General features: G+C 55.1%; 1 protein-coding gene across 3 annotated transcripts in view; it reads left to right on the top strand.

Annotated features, from left to right (window-relative positions):
- The window catches only part of TSPAN15 (tetraspanin 15), a 48,616-nt gene that overhangs the window by 17,156 nt on the left and 13,585 nt on the right, over positions 1-17,875 (top strand). For 2 of the 3 annotated variants that reach the window (XM_036438266.2, XM_036438269.2), the window contains 2 exons: positions 9,637-9,822; positions 10,909-10,983. In XM_036438266.2, the coding sequence (XP_036294159.1) occupies positions 9,637-9,822; positions 10,909-10,983 (261 nt within the window). The remainder of the gene's footprint in view (positions 1-9,636; positions 9,823-10,908; positions 10,984-17,875) is intronic. The other variant, XM_036438268.2, reaches the window with a different exon arrangement.

The raw sequence follows: 17,875 nt of genomic DNA, 5'->3' as shown, positions 1-17,875 counted from the left end.
TCAAACCCCGCCTCCTCCAGGAAGTCCCCGGGATCTCACTGGCCTTGCCCATGACTGAGCATTTCCTCGTCCCTGCACATCCAGTCCCCTCCTCCCCAGTGTTTCCCCATTTCTGCTGCCTTTGTTGGTGAGTAGGTGTTCTTAGCAGAATGAGCTCCTTGAGGGCAGCAACTCGGTATCTTTTCACTCCCAGTGACTGTCTGGTACATGACAGGTGTTTAATACATGTATGTTGGACCAGTGAGTGCTGCCTTGGTATTCAGAATGGGGCGCTCTCCTTCCCTGAATTACCCTTGGACCAAAGTGCTTCTAAAGGGGAAGTGGATGGTAGTGTCTGATTCGAGTCCTGGGATGTTGGTGCTGCATCAGGGCTACATCTTTCCTGGGGTAGGGGAAGTCACATCTACTGAGCACCTGCTTGGTGCCAGGAGTTTCTGTGTGGCATCTTGCCTCTGGGGCATTGTGGTTCATTAGGCCACTGTGAATGGGCATAGCCCTAACCGCTCCCCGTGTGGCTTTGTCAGGAGAGTGTGGTCTGGGAGCGGAGCCATCACAATTCCTGTGAACTCCTGAGACTAGTGCATCTGCACAAGGTGGAGTCCTGTAGGTCAAAGATGGTATGTGTGTTGCTGGGTTCTGCCACCATGCCTTGCATGTGGTAGGCATTATAATATATGCCTGGAATTACCTGTTCGGTGGGCATAGTTAATGCTATAAATATCAATACCAGTGAGGGCTTCCCATTGTTTATTTCAGAGGTGATCAGGAGTGAAGAGAGCTCCCTATAGCTGGGGTGATCCAGGAAGGCTGCCAGGGGGAGGAGGGCTTTGAGCTGAGCTTTGGAGGATGGTCATTAGTCCCTTTTGGCTTTATTTCCAAAAACCTGATGTTCTCCTTTCTGTGGGAGGCAGCCTTGAGGGCGTGCACCTCCTCTGAGGTTGGGCTGGGAAGGCATCTCGGTCCTGTGGGGGCCTTCCTCACGCAGAAGTGTGACCTTCCTGGACTGGAGGGGAGATGGAGAACTCGGGCGAGGAGAAGACGCCAGGCCCCGGTCCAGTGGGAGCTAGTGCCAGCGCTGGGATTCCAGTCCCAGCCTCCCCTGTCCCAGGCCAGTGCTCCCTCCAATGTGTGATGCTGCCTCCTTCCTTCTTTGTCCCTCTGTGGAGTCATGAGTGTTTGTAGTGGGTCAGTTTACATTCTTTAAGGCTCTGCAATGCCGGGCACTGACATGTGTGATCGGATCACCTGCTCTACCTTCCAGTCCTAGTTTAGGGGCAAAGGAAGGGTTAGTACAGATGTGGGGTTTTGGGCAAAGGGGGGAAATATAGATTAAGGGAATTTGATTCATTTTCCTTAGATATAAAAGTAGATCTAACATTAAAAAGAAGCAGCATGAGACAGTAAGCGCCGTTATTTATTTTTTTAAAATACATTTTATTGATTTTTTTACAGAGAGAAAGGGAGAGGGATAGAGAGTTAGAAACATCGATGAGAGAGAAACATCTATCAGCTGCCTCCTGCACACCCCCCACCGGGTATGTGCCCGCAACCAAGGCACATGCCCTTGACCAGAATCGAACCTGGGACCTTTCAGTACGCAGACCGATGCTCTATCCACTGAGCCAAACCGGTTAGGGCAGTAAATCCCATTATTGCCAAAATTATACAGAGACTGGCCTTAATTCATAATGCGCCCAACTCAGGCAGGCGTGCCCTGACCCTGAGGCCTCACTGCCTCTGCACTCCTGGCTGGAATTTCCCTCTCTCTTCCTTCCCTTCCCCCATGCCTGGTGCTCCACCGCCTGCTCCCTTTTGGTGGCTCCCTCCTTTGTTGTGGCTTCTCCTCTCAGCAGCCCAGATGGTGAGGGAGCAGTGAGATCAGAGGGGGTCCCCCCTTTACCCCACTTCCCTGAAATTACTCTTGTCCTCACTTGGGGTCTCATTGGACAACTCCTATGCTATCTCTGGGAAAGTCCCCAGGCCAGGGGAAGGCTGGGGGATGTGCTGGGCACACTTCCTGGTGGACAGGTGTGGGCACTAAAAGGCTGCTGGGACCTGGACCGAAAGCCGTTGTCTAGGACAGTGGTCGGCAAACTCATTAGGCAACAGATCCAAATATCAACAGTACAACAATTGAAATTGCTTTTGAGAGCCAAATTTTTTAAACCTTAACGTCTTCTAATGCCACGTCTTCAAAATAGACTCCCCCAGGCTGTGGTATTTTGTGGAAGAGCCACACTCAGGGGGCCAAAGAGCCGCATGTGGCTCGCGAGCCGCAGTTTGCCTACCACGGGTCTACGACAAAGCTCCTTGTCACCTCTGTGAGCCTGTGTCTCTTTGAAGGGTCTGAGAGAGGGGTGACGAGCAGTGGTTTGGCACAGGGTGTACCCCTGAGTGAACCCCAGCAGGAGGCAGCTCCACCCCAACCCCGCATCGCTCTCCATCTCTAGTCTCCTGCCCAGGCCCCGGAGCCCCAGCCCGCGTTCATCATTCCTGGCCTCCCAGCTCCAGCCCTGGGCCCAGGGTGCTGCTCTCAGCGGCCTGAGCAGGAAGTCCCCGCTCCCGGAGCCTGGGTCCTGGCTGCATTCCGGGGAGCACTGGCTTCAGTTCTGATGGCCTCTGGCTGGTGAGTCAGCCTGGCCTGGGGCTGAGATCTGGGAAGATAGCCGCCCTGGTGCCAGGAGGGCACGCCCTGGGAGGCAGGTCTGACTCTCGTTCAGACACATGGAAGGTGGGGAGACAGAGAAGGGTCCAGAGAGGGAGAGGAAAGGACACCAGAGAGAGGTATGGATAGTTGTAGGATTAACTATGCCCACGGAAAAGGTGATCCCAGGTAGGTATTGCCTACTGCATTACCTTCACCCCCCCTTTCCCCATGGCTGCTCCCGTGGTTTTCAGAGGAACCACGAGTCCCTCTGATCCTTAAGCCTTTGAAGGCTCTCCTGTGGAACGGGGTCACCAGAGTTTCTCCTTTGGGCGTGTGAAGCAAACACTTTCTCAGATGCATTTCTCCAGCAGATACCAGCCCGGTGTCTGAGAGTCCAGAGCATCAAGTCTGACTCCGGGCACCCTGCAAGCCCCAGCTCCCACGGGCCTTCCCTGATCTCTCAGGAGAAAGGGGCTTCTCTGTCTCAGTGTCCTTACGCGGCATTTGTCACACTACCTCCCGTCTGCCTCCCCCCAAGCTCCCCAAGGAGTGCCTGGGGGTGGACAGCTCTCCCCCTCGGCTTCCATGTTTGTGGTGGTTCTCAGGGAGAGGGTGGTTAGCTGGCCTTGCAAAGCTCCAGCTGACGGGAGGTCTTTCTCAGCCTGGAATGTGCTATGTGTGTGGTGGTGGTGGTGGTGGGGGGCGCGGAGTCTTTTTAGTTTTTATTTTGCCACAGGCATGTGGCACATCCAGGGCGAGAAAGTGACAAGACAGGCCTCTCAGGAACTTCACAATCTAGAGAACAGACAACACGTGGGAGTCTTTTAAGTCACGTTTCCGTCACCGTCGTCAGTGACAGGGTAGCCACCAGACCGGTGTGCCCATCTGCTTCTGAGCGAGATTTGTTCTCCAGAGGCCGTGTTTTCCACCTGGACCCCGCTGGAGGCCCCGCTCAGGCAGGCCTGGGAAATATTCCCGAAGTCTCAGGCTCTGCCTGTCAGCCTGCGGGAGCTTGGGACAAGGGGAGAGAGAACTTTCATTCGCAGTGTTTCCCAAACTTTTGACATATGTGTACCCCTTCTATAATTTTCGTAACGCTGAGTATCCCTCGTACTCATGAGAACGTAGAATTAGGCGCAGCTAAGCGCGGTGCAGTGCATATCCCCACCAAACTCTGGTGCAACGAGTACCCCCACCAAACTCTTCCCGTACCCCTAGGGGTACGCGTAACACTGCTTAGAGAAATCATAACAAAGAAGACATAAGTGAAGAAGGAATACACTCTGCTCACAGGTAGGAAACCCTGATTCGGTTCTACCCAAAGGGATCTGTGGGTCCCAGGCGGCTCTCATCACACTTCAGCAGGCGGGTGTGTTTTTTCTCATGGAACTTGATAAGTTGATTCTAAAATGTATAAGGAAGCGTCAAGGTCCATGAATATCCAGTCACGTCTGAAGAAGACAGGAAGGAGGGACTTGACCTACTAGGCGCTAAGATGTGTCCTAAAGCTATAGTCACTACCATGGGGAGGTTTGTTTGGGGGTAGACTGACAGGTGGAAGAGGTAGGGAGCTAGAAGCTGACCTAGGCATCTGTGGAGCCCTAGTGTATGACAGCAGGTCACGGCAGGCCCGTGGCGCCTGGAGGACTGGTGAATAAACGGTACAAACCAGAGCAGGCTGAGTGAGAGAACACTTGGGCCAAGGACTGCAATGAACCGAGCTCTCTGCCTTTGATCTCCGGGTTTTAAGAAGACGTCCAGGGTCAGGGCAGAGCTGACGGCAAAGCCCGGAGACGAAGACCAGGGACCAGCCGGCTTCTTTGTTGGCAGGAGGAGGCAGCTTCTGTTGCTTCCTGAGGCCTGGCTTTATTTGGGCTGAAAGAAGCCCCGCTCCTAGGCTCAGGCTGCCTGGAGTTAGGACGGGGCTGGGTCAGGGGCACCTGGGCTCGGGGCACCCAAAGCTTCGAATACGGCCCTGCAGTCCTGGAGGGGGTCTGGCCCCCGCATTAGTTTGGGTTGGGGGCACTGCCAGGGCCTCTGGATCTGGTCTGTCCTGCTTCCCTCAGGGGACGGGAGGGGTGGGACAATAGGAACTGCACCTTTTTGGGGAAAGCGGGAGAAAGAGACGGTTTTCTCCTAAACGAAGTCAGTGAATACTTGCTGAGCCTTCTCTAGCGAGTGGCAGAGTGATTAGGACACACGATTTTTTATTACACGTGGTCTCTCTACTTTCAGAAAGCAACAGTGTAAGAGACAGCATCAACGAGAAACACTTTAGATCCGTGCTGTCCAATACGATGGCCGTTAGCTGCCTGTGGTCAAATCAAAATAAAATAGAATTAAAGAATTTAGTTCCTTAGACACACAAGCGACGTTTCAAGAGCTTGTTTGTCACAGGTGGCCAGTGGCTACTGTATTGAACATTACCAACTTCATAGAACATTCTGTTGGCACCTTTATCTTTTGCAAAAACATTTCTCTCCCAGATCTTTGCAAAAGACTGGTCTGGAAGTGCTAGGCCGGACAGACAGATTGATTTTTGTCACAAATCCTGATGACTCTAAGCTCCTATGGTCCACAGAGCCTGGTCTATAAAATGAGACTCATCATTTCTAGGATGTGCGGGAGTGTGGAGGTTAAGGGAGGTTAAGGATGCTGTCCCGCACTTTATAAATGGCAGCAGGTCTGACTGCACTACAGGCGAAAAGTGAGGTTCAAAGAGGGGAAGTGACACGGCCCAGGAGACTGCACTAACAGACGGAGGCCCGGTTAATGGAGGCCCAGTATGCCAACCGCCATCTTTAACCCTGCCTCTCCTGTTCCTCCCAGCCCTGACCTGGGCGGGAGAGAAGCTGGTACAGAGTGGGCAGAGCAGGAGGATAGGCCTGGGACAGAAGGGCTGATGGGTGCCAAGTCCAGGGTTTGTCAGCTGGGTGCAGGGACCCTGCTGGCCCATCTGATTGAAAATCTCTCTCAGGCTTGGAGTTTAGCTCTTCCCCACATCTCTCCAAGCTAGAAATTCAGGAGAAAAGTGCTTGGTTTGGGCCCAGCACAGATCCCTGGAGGCTCGTTTTAGAATGAACCCGTTCTTGGGACCTTCCAGGAAACCCTGGCTTCTCCAAGAAGCTCACCCTGATTTTCTGACAATTCCTTTCTTCCTCTCACTTTTGTTCAAATCCCCAGTGTCCCCTGGATCTCTCCATAGCAGGAATTGCAGCTTGCTTCCCACAGGCCAAGGGGTCTTCACCTTCTTTGTGCCAGGAACCTTTCCCTTGGAGGTTAACGGAAGTAAAGGTGTGACCTTATTCTCCAACCCCAATGGAAAGACCTCCTGGGTCCCATCCATAGGCCCACAGAGGCCATTTCTAGCATCTCTCAGTCTCCCCTCCTCCAGGCTTACCCATATCTAGTCTTGTGGCCCCTGGAACCTCAGGGCTTGGAATGCAATAGGTGCCTGCTTTGTGCCTTTTGGAGTGAAAATGGGTCTTTGATGCCCCTTCCAAGTGCAGACTTGCCCCAGCTGGGGGGGGGGGGGGGGGGGGGGGGGGGGGAGAGTCTGTGGAGGGGACAGTGAGCGACCAGATGCTTCCTGGAGGAGGAAGCACAGGTGCCCGAGTGCCTCACGGGGCTCCTGCTTCCCACAGCTGCATGGAGCTGGGCCTCTCCCTGCAGAGAGGAAGGTGGGTCCCAGGCCGCGGGGCTCAGAGGGGAGTTTCAGCTCCTCTCACTCTGGGCACCCCGCTCCTGCGCAGCCCGTTGAAGGCAGCATGCGGCTTTGGGCCTGGCTGTTGGCTGCCGGCAGCATGTTCTTCCCTTCTTTGGCCCCACCTGGGCATGGCCGTGTGTGCCCCCTGCCCCGGCCTGTTTAGCCAAAGCTGTCCTGCTTGACAAACAGGCCGTTTGCTTCCTGCGCTGGAGCCGGGGGAGCTGGCCGCCTGAGAAGGCTATAATTAGCGGAGAAGAGTGGATGTGATCGCACACTGGCATCGACAGTTAACTTTATAGTCCAATGGAAACATAAACTGATGTCATCGGAGATGTAAATACCATTTGGAAATCTTGACGTTTCTGGGAACCGAGGAGCCCAGATGAGCCTGTGCTGTGAGGGGAGCCGCCTCGGGGTTGCCTGCCAGGCCTCTGGGAGAGCTGGGGCGGCAGCACCCTGGGGTGGACCCGGAGGACCGGGCCGTGGGTACCCCGCGGTGGGGGAGTCCGGAGGCTCGGGCTGGCGTTTGCCGTGACAGCTTTCCCCATGGCTTTAGCGGCCTGGAGATGCTGCAAGGCTGACGGGCCAGGAACATGTGATGCTTTGCAACGGGAGGGCGGTGGGAGGAAGTTCGGTTTCCTGCGGCATCTGTTCTGGAGTGGGCCCTGGGAGTTGGAGGAGCTCGTCAGAACAGAAGCCGGGGACTGCCTCTGTGGAGCGGGCTGGGTCAGTGCTGCTCAGAACGGGGGCGGGGGCGGCTCTGGTGTGGTGGAGGTGGCTTCCGAAGCAGGACACCTCACCTCGGAAGCACAGCCTCAGCGGGGAGTGGGGCCCGGGGCCGGCGAGGCCGTGGCCATCCTGCCGAGAAGAACTGCTTGCTTTGTTGGCAACAGGAAACGTGGGACTCGCAAAAGTGTATGGGTCAACTGTGACAATACTAAGGTGTTCTCCTGCTGGTTCAGTGGCAGCATGAGGATTACACTTTTCATCAAGATGAACAATGAGCCCTAACTGGTGTGGCTCAGTGGATAGAGCATCAGCCTGCAGACTGAGAGTCCCGGGTTTGATTCCAGGCAAGGGTACATGCCCGGGGTTGTGGGCTCGATCCTCAGTAGGAGGTGTGCAGGAGACAGCCAATCAATGATCCTCTCTCATCATTGATGTTTCTCTTTCTCTCTCCATCTCCCTTCCTCTCTGAAATCAAATATTATATATATCTACATAAAACAGATGGACAATGAGCCCCCACTCTGTAGCCCTCAAGTTCACCTCGTCCTCACAGTCCCTCTCTGCCTGGGCTCTGAGGGGGTTCTTCCTTAGCCACAGCCTCAGCCTTGGGGTGGAGGGGTGGCTGCCTCTGGGTCTGGCTCAGGGTCAGGGCTGAGTGAGTGATTCTTGACAAGTGCAGTGATCGGAAGGAAGCGGGGACCTGGCTTTCCAGAGCTGCCTGCACTTGTTCCCAAAGGCCCCACAGGCCTTAGGCTGATCTTGAACAACGATTTCACCATGTTCTGTGTTTTGGAGCGTGAAGTGACAGGCAGTCTTTGTTTGACCTTTCTCTTTCATTTCCTGGGATCGCCATTTTCCTGGGCAGGGCTGTGGGTGCGTTTGTGGCCTGCCTCATAAATCTGAACGTTTCCCCAAGTGGTGAATTTGATGACATCATTTTATAGTTTTCCACTCTGGCCGCATGTGAATCATGGCTCACCGCAGTTTGTCGATGCCGTCAGCACCCTCTGGCCCGTGTGTATTGGAAAGACATTCCTGCTTGACTTGGGGAGAGTGGATCTCTGTGACCCAGTTATCTTTCCAACCAAAGTGGGGGGCCTTAGCTGTGAAATACAGCAGACTGCGGGACCGAGGGTGAGGACCATGGCTCCCTGGTCATCTGTTATCTGGTGTTTCTAAGAATGGTTGGTCTGTGTGACATTTGGCATCCTTGCCCGTACCCAGGACAGTCTTTAGAAAGAAGTCAAAGGGCTGGGACCGGTTTGGCTCAGTGGATAGAGGGTCGGCCTGCTGAACGAAAAGTCCCGGGTTCGATTCCAGGCAAGGGCATGTACCTTGGTTGCGGGCACATCCCCGGTGGAGGGTGTGCAAGAGGCAGCTGATCGATGATTCTCTCTCATCGATGTTTCTAACTCTCTATCCCTCTCTCTTCCTCTCTGTAAAAAATCAATAAAATATATTTAAAAAAAAAAAAAAGAAAGAAAAAAGTAACAAGTCAAAGAGATCTATTTGGAGGGCACGCTGTAGCCAGTGGAAGGCTGGGTAGACCAGTCACTGCAGGGACAGCCTCCTCAGTGTCCGGATGTTGGCTTACCTGTGCTCAGGGCACATCTTGCCGACATCCGAGTTATCCCTCACTTCCTTTACTCGCGCCTCCGCCGGCAGCACCATGTCTTTTGGTTGTGGTCCCACATCGCCTCCCGCTCAGTGGAGGAGTCCAGGGTCCCTAATGAGTTGCCCCTGCCCTCGGGAGCGTGTGGCCTGGACAGTCAGAACCCGTGGACGGGCAAGCGACTTTGTAGGAAGCATTGACCTCAAACCCGAGGGGATCTGTTGGGAAGCCCAGCTGGCACCCATTCAGCACTCGTTGGTTGTGAGCGCTGATTGCACTTCCTGAATGTCAGGGCTGTCGGCGATGCCCGAAATAGTCGGAAAAACCCCCTCCCGGCACGGAGCTTTTATTCTTGTGGGGAAAACGAACAATTAACAAAATCAAAGGGAAAAAAGTCATATGCTGGCAAGTGCAAAGGGGAAAAAGGAAATGGGGAAATGGGATTAGGCATTTCAGGAGGTGGGATTCTTTTATAAATAATATGACCCTCCTCCCCCCTCTTCCTCAAAAGGCCTGACTATGCACAGGTGACAACGGAGCAAGGGTAGGAAGGAGAGTTGAGGGCGTGAGCCATGTGGGTTTCAGGAGGGAGTGGGGTCCCGGCAATAGGACGGCCTGTGCAAGGCCCAGGTTCGCTGACCTCTGCCGGGCATCCCCCCTGACTCACCACGACCTTCCCCTAGGTTTCCAAATAGGGTCTGTATTAGTTTGCTGGGGCTGCTCCAACCAAGTACCACAGACTGGGGGGCTTACGCAACAGAAACGTATTGTCACAGTTCTGGAGGCTGGAAGTCAAAGATTAAGGTGTTGGCAGGGTCCGTTTTTCTGCGCCTCCTTCCCTCCCCCCCACTGGCAGTACCACAGCCCTCAATAAGCTCTTGAGAGGAAAATCAAGTGCCTTCCAGTCCTCCTCACCTCTCCCTCCCGGCCTTCTCGCTGCAGCTGATCGGGACCCTGGTTCTGTCGGTGGGGATCTACGCGGAGGTCGAGCGGCAGAAATATAAAACCCTCGAAAGTGCCTTCCTGGCCCCGGCCATTATCCTCATCCTCCTGGGCATCATCATGTTCATTGTCTCCTTCCTCGGCGTGCTGGCCTCCCTGCGAGACAACCTGTGCCTTCTGCAAGCGGTGAGCGGGCCCCGCGCCCCTCAGCTGGCGGGCGGCGGGTCCTTGGAGCCCCCGTGGGAGGCGGGGAGACTGTCCCAGGCCTTCGGGCAGCGCTGCTGGAGGGTTTCCCTGACCAGCCTCGCTGCCCACGGTGGCCGCCTCCACTTCTGCATTTGGATACCAGCCGTCTCACTTACTTAAACCCTCTGTGGGCCCAGACTCCCATTGGAAAGGGAAGAAACCACACTCAAATGAGAGCAAGTAAAACAAACACCAGCTGGTAGTGAGTTCTTAGCTCACATAGCTAGCAAACCCTCCCAGGTCCAGGGGTGCAGGCTGTGCCCGGGATTCTCCCCTGCCAGCACCCAGCTGGACACCTGGCATTGCCCTTCTTTTTTCTTGTGGTGTCGCCAACAGAGTCCTGGTGGCTCTTGCCCCAGGGAACTTTCTTGGTAGCTCTGGCCCCAACCCCAGGACTCAGAAGGGCCTGCCCTGGGGCCAGGGGGTGAGGTCAGCCCTTCTGTCCCCCTGACTGTGTGGTGAAGGATGGGTTTCCAGAGCTGGGGGTACCAGAGAGGCAGATGCGTTTGCTCTGTGTCCACACTGTCTTCCTCACACGGGAAGCCCCGGAAAGCCCCGTAAGCAGGGCCTGGGTGCTGCCTGAGGCTGGGAGCTGCCGGCCTCGGTCCGGACAATGCGGGCACTGTGATGCAGCGCGGGGGTGGGGTGCATGCTCTCTGTCTCAGGCACCCCCTCCCCACTCTGGGAGTCTGGGAAGCCACTTGCGAGGGGCTCTGCCTGCACAGCTGGAGATGCTGCCCTGCCCGTTAGGCCAGGCCTGTCCCCTCTGGAGCAGCCGAGCGAGGACCAGCTCTCCTTTTGAGGTTGAGGGATGGGGTTGGGGTATGTTTTTTTGTCTCAGTCCCACCGAGGAGCCCTGGGACAAACCCTTTTCCTGACCACGGGCTCCAGAGACGGGCTTTCCCTCGGAACGCCCACATCCTGTGTCCTCACAGGAGGAAGGGCGAGCGGCCCGGGAGGCTCTGACTCCTGATTGACAGCGCCGCCTCTGCCACCGAGGGTGACTCTCTGAATTTTGTTTTGCAGTTTATGTACACCCTCGGGATCTGCCTCATCATCGAGCTCATTGGCGGCGTGGTGGCCTTGATCTTCCGGAACCAGGTGGGCCCGGGGCGCGTGTATCAGCCACGTGCACGCCGAGCCCGGCTGCCTGTGCCCCGGGCTGTAACACGGGGTGTGCGCAGAGGAGAGAGCGGGGCGTGCGATTCCTCGTTCGTTTTGCTGGGGAGACGGGCACGGAAAGGGAAACCGGAGAGCAAGAAACCAACCCAGGGCGATGGGAAAGGGCCGGGGTGCAGAGTGGGAGGACAGTGATGAAATAATGGAAGGCTCAGGGGGAGCAGATACCCAGGCCGAGGGAGCCCCTGAGGCCGAACGGAGCTTATCCAGCATGTGGACCCGCGTGGATGCACTTGGCTGAAGGGTGTGAGCGATGGGGAGGGAGGGATGGAAGGCGGAGCTGCAGTGGCGGCTAGTGCAGGTCACGTGGGTTCTCAGGGGCCGAGGTTTAGGAGGTGGGGATTATTTCTAAGGCAGGAAGCCTTTGCAGAGTTGTGTGTGTGTGTGTGTGTAGGGTGATGTGATCTGGTTTACATGTCATCACTGTGGGGAGACCAGGGGCCTGGAGAACATTTGGAAGAACTGTCTATAGAGCTTGGTTGTGCTGGGATATAAGAGTGAGGGTGAGCTGAAACCGATTTGGCTCAGTGGATAGAGCGTCGGCCTGAGGACTGAAAAGTCCCAGGTTCGATTCCGGTCAAGGGCATGTACCTTGGTTTTGGGCACATCCCCAGTAGGGGGTGTGTAAGAGGCAGCTGACCAATGATTCTCTGTCATTGATGTTTCTAATTCTCTATCCCTCTCTCTTCCTCTCTGTAAAAAAAAATAAATTAAAAAAAAAAAGAGTAAGGGTGAAAAAGGCTGGAAGGACCATGTGGCATCAAACCTGCTGGGATGGTTTGCAGAATCAGGAGCCCTTTGAGCTGGAAGGGTTCTCAGGACCCTTGGTCTCCCACTCTTCCCATCACAGATGCCATGTAGCCTCATATGAGCTGTGTGACCTTGGGCAAGGCCTCCACTGACTTTGGGCAAGCCCCTGGGCTTCTTACGGGTCATGGTTCCTAGCTCACGGAGTCTGGGCTAAGGGTGTGATGAGAGAATGCGAGGGAAGAACTCAGCCCCTAGTGCACCCTCCTCGCATAGGAGCTCCTTTGCCCTGAAGCCCGAGGAAGATAAGGGACTTGCCCAAGGTCCCACAGGAAGCCGGGGGCTGGCCGCCAGCTCGGAGATCGGAGATCCGTCATTTCTCCCGGTTCCTTTGTCTTCCTCCGGGCCTGGCGTCGGAGGCGGGGCTTGAGGAGTAGGGCCTGTTTTCGGAAACTCAGCCTTCTCTGTCCACTGCCCTGCCCCCACCCTCACCACCCAGACTGTTTTGTACCTGGCACTCCTGGGCATCACTGTTGGACGGGGGCATCAGGGATGCAGCCACATTGTCCGTCTTGTCAGAAGTTGAGCCCCAGGCAGCAGTCACCGTCCCAGACACAGAGTTCCCAGACGCCACGTTGGGGCAGATCCCTCAAATGACCCAGTCTGACTCCTGCCAAGGCCTTCTCTGGCTCAGGTGCGAGCAGGAAGCAACCTGTTTCCATCACAGATGCCATGTAGCCTCCTACGAGCTGTGTGACCTTGGGCAAGTACTCCACCTCCCGGAGCCCCTGGGCTCCTCAGGGGTCATGGTTCCCAGCTCGGGGAGTCTGGGCGAAGGGTTTGCTAATATTGTGTTGGTGGTGTTTGCAACTCTGTTCATCAGGGATGTGAGCTGGTACTTTTTTTTCCCCTTGGGGTGTCCTTGTTGACTTTGGTGTCAGTGCAATGCCGGCCTCGAAAATGAGCTTCGAAGTGTCCCGTGGTCTTCGGTACGCGGGAATAAATTGGGAAGGATTGGTATTCATTCTTCTTTAAACACTTGGTAGAGTTTACCAGTGAAGCCATCTTGTTCTGGACTTTTCTTTATTGGGAGCCTTTAATTACTGATTCAAGTTATTTACTCGCTATTGGTCTGTTCGGATTTCCTGTTTCTTCAGGATTCAGTCTTGGTTGGCTGTATGTTTCTAGGAATTTATTTCTTCTAAGTTATCTAGTTTATGGGTGTGTAAGTGTTTATAGCAGTCTCTTATGATCTTTTGTATTTCTGTGACATCAGTTGTAACCTCTCCTCTTTATTTTTGTAACATCTCTTTCATTTCTGATTTTATTTAAATATTCTCTTTTTTTTCATAGTCTAGCTTTGTCAATTTTGTTTATGTTTTTCAAAAATCCAGATCTTAGCTTTATTGATCTTTTTAAATTGTTTTTTTTTTTAGTCTCTATTTCATTTGTTTTCACTCTGATCTTTGTTATTTTCTTCATTCTAACTTCAGGCTTAGTGTGTTTTTCTAGTTCTTTGAGGTATAAAGTTAGGCTGTTTATTTGAGATCTTTCCCCTCCTTAATATAGAAAGAACCACTATAAACTTCCCTCTTAGAACTACTTAAATGCTGGTATGTTGTGTTTCCATTTTAATTTGTCTTGTGATATTTTTTAAATTTCCCTTTTTTAAAATTTTTTTATTTTATTTATTTGTTTTTTAAAATATATTTTATTGATTTTTTACAGAGAGGAAGAGAGAGGGATAGAGAGTTAGAAACATCGATGAGAGAGAGTCATCGATCAGCTGCCTCTTGCACACACCCTACTGGGGATATGCCCGCAACCAAGGTACATGCCCTTGACCGGAATCAAAACCAGGACCCTTCAGTCCCCAAGCCGATGCTCTATCCACTGAGCCAAACTGGTCTCGGCTAAATTTCCCTTTTGATTTCTTATTTGCCTCATTGGTTGGTTTCCCAACCTGGTCTTGCTACCTGCTCCTCCTTTCCCCCTTTTCTACTTCTCAGACGGTCTGTTCTGAGCTGGCAGAGCCAGGGCGTGGGCTATTCTGTCAGCAGTGCTGAGGGGAGAGTTGTTTATTCCATCTGCCCATGAGGGTGCTTTTCTGTGCAGCCAGCAGGGCTCCCAGCCGGCCTGCGGCTTTCTGGAGATGATGGGTTAGTGCTTTGCTGGCCACAGCCCAGGCCCGGGTCATGGTTGGCAGCATCAGTGGTTTTAATAAACAATCTCCTAAGTGAGCAGTGGTCGGTTTCCAGCGTGCTTTCTCCAGGGCAGTCTGATCCGTCATTCTCCAGCGCCGCTCCGACACTGCTCCTTTCCAGTGAGGGAGCCGAGCCCAGGTGAAACCTCCAGGGCCATGTGGCCCTCACACAGGGGTGCTGTGGGCCTGAGGTCAGAGTGGGCGTTACCAGTTATCCCCTGAGGGGACCGTGGGGTGACATGTGTGCCTTCCCCTGGGATGGGGTGTCCCCTCAGCCAGCCCTGCCAGAGGATGTCTCAGCATGGAGCCCAGGATGGACCCTCACCATCGGGGGCCTCAGTTGTTTGGGGTTCATGGTGGGCTGTGCTGTCCTACGCCTACCATACAAATTTCAAAGTAATTCAAAAGTGAGATGCAAAATTATAAGCGCAGTGAGATTTCCACATGAAAAAAAAAAAAAATAGGCCTGGAAAACTCTGGAAGGAAATAGAAACCTGAACACACAAACTCATATTTCCTCTAAGGGGTAGGGACGAGGGCGATTTTTTATTTTCTTGTTTATATATTTTTTTCTGGCGTTCAGTTTCTTTTTCCTGTGTCATAATCTAGGGGAACATACCCTATAAAGAAAAGTAATGTCCCTCCCGACTCCGGTGCAGTGTGCTGTCGTCAAGCAGGAGACGAGCCCAGGGGGAGGCTGGGAGGGAGCAGCTGCTGTGGAAGGGGCAGGAAGGGGCAGTGCAGGTGGAGGAAAAGGCGAGGAGCAATTACAGATGCTGCTGAGAGGAGGCGAGCTCCCAGCTCCTCTTTCTCCTCACCAAAGAGGAGGGACAGCTTTCTCTGAGCCTCACTACCGCAAGCCCAGCCCCCACAGGTCACCTGTAACTCTGAGAATCCACTCGTGGTGACACAGGAGGACAAGCCGTCAAGGAAATGACTTCACATTCTGTTCTTGGCCCTGGACCAGGGTTCTGCTGGCAGGCAGGCACCTCCTGACAGTCGACGGAAGAGACCCCTCTGCCTGTACGGTCTGGAGGCCATGCACTGGGGAGCCGGCACAGAGCAGGGGGCCCTGAGGCCTGGACGGTAGGAGCAGGGGTGCAGCTTGACCCCAGCCGGGGGGTAGGAAACCGGAATGACCTCCATGACTTGTCTGTCTCACCCCTCTTGACCTGACATCACCCTCGCCTGTTCCAGGGACTCTCTTGAGGGTGTCAGGATTGTGGGAGGAAGGCAAACCCTCCCTGTGTGTTCCCAGGCAGGCAGAGCTGAGCAGGGTTGCCCTGAGGGTGCTGGGATCTACCTGCTGTATCGGTGTCCCCATCCCAAGCCTCCTCCCTTCGGCCACAGGCCAGGGGATGGTGGGCAGCATGCAGCCTGTTTGTTTTATCATGACACCAGCACTGGCTAGCTTTGGGCCTGACTTTGGGATCAGGGGCTGGGAGAAAAGAGATGGCACCACACACGCACAAACACATATACACACACGCGCGCACACACACACGCACACACACTGTGTGTGTGCTAAGCACCTGAACATGTATATCCTTCTACCCAGAGCAAAGAAGAGAAAGTTCTGCACTGATCTGGCCGGACTCTGTGGATAGTCATTTGGGAGTGAGAGCTGGAGCCCCAGATACCTGGGAAACGGAAGCAGAGCCTCCCGGTCACAGGGATTAAACCCGTGGCCTCGGCCAGGCCTGAGGGAGGGATGATAGCTCTCCTCTCCTTCGTTCTTGCTTCTTGGGTTCTTGTTGGCCCTCAGCTGTCAGACTGGGCCAGTGCAGGGCCGGAGCAGAGCCTGGGGTTGGGGGGCAAGAGGATGAGCCCCCAGAGCCCTCACCTTCAAGGGGACCGAGGGCAGCCCAGGGAGGCTGGCTCAGTGCTGTGAGGTGCCATGTGCAGAGAGTCCGGCTGGCATCGGTTCCCACGGGGCTGCCAGCAGCCGGCCTCCCCAGCCTGGGGTTTTAGAAGCGAATAGGGAGCTGGCAGCCTCCATGAAGGCGGGAGACAGGGGCTGCTCCTTCCTGCTGGGTGGCTCCAGCCCCTTCCCCTCCCCCCTCTCCCTGCTCCTCCAGCCTCCCAGCCTGGGGGAGCTGCTGCCACTGCCCCCACCCCTCCAGTTCCTCGCTGATGTAAAACACTGAGCGTCCCTGCTGAGAGGGCTACGTGGCGGCTTCAGGTGTCTTTAAAACGAGATTTAGAAGAAAGAACTAGATGGCTCGAACCTGGTGGCTTGCACAAGGGCCCTGCATGCCGTGCCCTTTGATGGTGCCGTGCCCTTTGATGGTGCCGTGCCCTTTGTTGGTGCCGTGCCCTTTGTTGGTGCCGTGCCCTTCGTTGGTGCCGTGCCCTTTGATATTTGCTCACTGTTTGCTTAGTTTAGCCTGGCCACAAGGCCTTGAGGCCCTGCCAGCGCCTGTGAAAGGTGGTTTTCTAGTCCTTGTTGGAGCTGCCCCTGCTGCTGTGACTGGGTTTAGAACCTGCACGTGTGTGTGTGTGTGTGTGTGTGTGTGACACTGAGTGTGATTGCCGCTGGGAGCAGCAGAGGAACCAGAATTGTCTCTTTCCTGCCGTGTTCTGCAAGGTGTATCCTTTGGGTGCCCCCACCCCCCCGCCCAATCCCTCTGAACACAGCTGAGCGCAGCAGAGTGCTCTACAGTCATAGTGAACAGGGCAACTCACCTGCATCGCTGGAACCTCCCACCCACCCCCAAGCCCATTGCAGCATGGGGACCATCTGAATGTCCCACATCTCCTTGTACACACACACACACACACACAAATACACAGACACACACAAATACACAGACACACACACATGCACATACAGAGACATACACACATGTACATACTCAGAGACACACAAATACAGACACAGACACAGACATACCCACACACACACACACACACACACACACACGCTCACACACACAGTGCCAAAGGCAGTGCACACACATGCGAGCCAGCATGATGCAGAGAGGCCCCTGCTGGGAACTGGGGCAGCTGCCGCCCTCGGAGCCTGGGACCATCTGCTCCTCCTGCCCGTGTCCAGAGGCCTCCAGGGGGGCCCGTCTTTCCCACAGGCCCACTCGGTTCCCAGAGGGAAAGCCGGGTTCTCACACAGGCCTCCTGTGGGGTCGGCAGCTTTGGAAGGTGCTCAGAGACTGAGATGGTTTAGGGAGAGAGGTCAGGGCTGCTCACCAAAGAGCGAGGAGAGCTTTCCCCCTCAGGCCTCTGGGCATCCCCTCTGCTCCTGCCCTCCTCCCCTCCTCCTCTCCCCTCCTCCTCCAGCTGACCCAGTGGAGGGCCGGGAGGTGGCCAGTGGGCTGGGCTGGTGCAGAAGGTCATGGTGGGCCGGGGCTGTGTCTGCAGTGCCTCGAGAGTGGAAGGAAGCCAGTTGACACGCTATCGTGCATGCAGCCTTAGACATGTCCCTGACACTGACATTGCCCCTGGTGCCTCAGCTCAGCCAAGCGCCCCTGCAGCGTGCCACTCACTGCCAGGAGCTCATTCCCTGCCCTACCAGGGGGGCAGACTGGCTCCGCGCTGGTGTCCTGTTCTTAGACACTCCAACCAAGGCCCAGGATCACCCAGAGGAGCGGGCACCTAAGTTGGAAAAGCCAGGTGGTGGTCCCTGCTCTGCCCAGGCAGTGGACCCCAGGCCTGGCCCCAGGATCCAGCGTCAGACACACGCAGGGCTGTGGGCTGTGGATGCAGAGGTTTCAGCTGGGAGAGGCCTGGTCCTCCTGCCCTCCTCCCCAGGCCTCGGAGGCGGCGGCCAGTCTTTGCCAGCTCCCAGGGCTGCTCTGGGCGGCAGCTCATCGGCACAGAGGGCTCTCCTGCTGCCACAGAGGCCTCCCT

This window comes from Pipistrellus kuhlii, unplaced genomic scaffold, assembly GCF_014108245.1.
Source record: "Pipistrellus kuhlii isolate mPipKuh1 unplaced genomic scaffold, mPipKuh1.p scaffold_m20_p_15, whole genome shotgun sequence".
In the NCBI taxonomy this organism is placed as follows: Eukaryota; Metazoa; Chordata; class Mammalia; order Chiroptera; family Vespertilionidae; genus Pipistrellus; species Pipistrellus kuhlii.
Note: the sequence above shows the minus strand (reverse complement) of the source record. Positions and strands in the feature narration are given on the sequence as shown.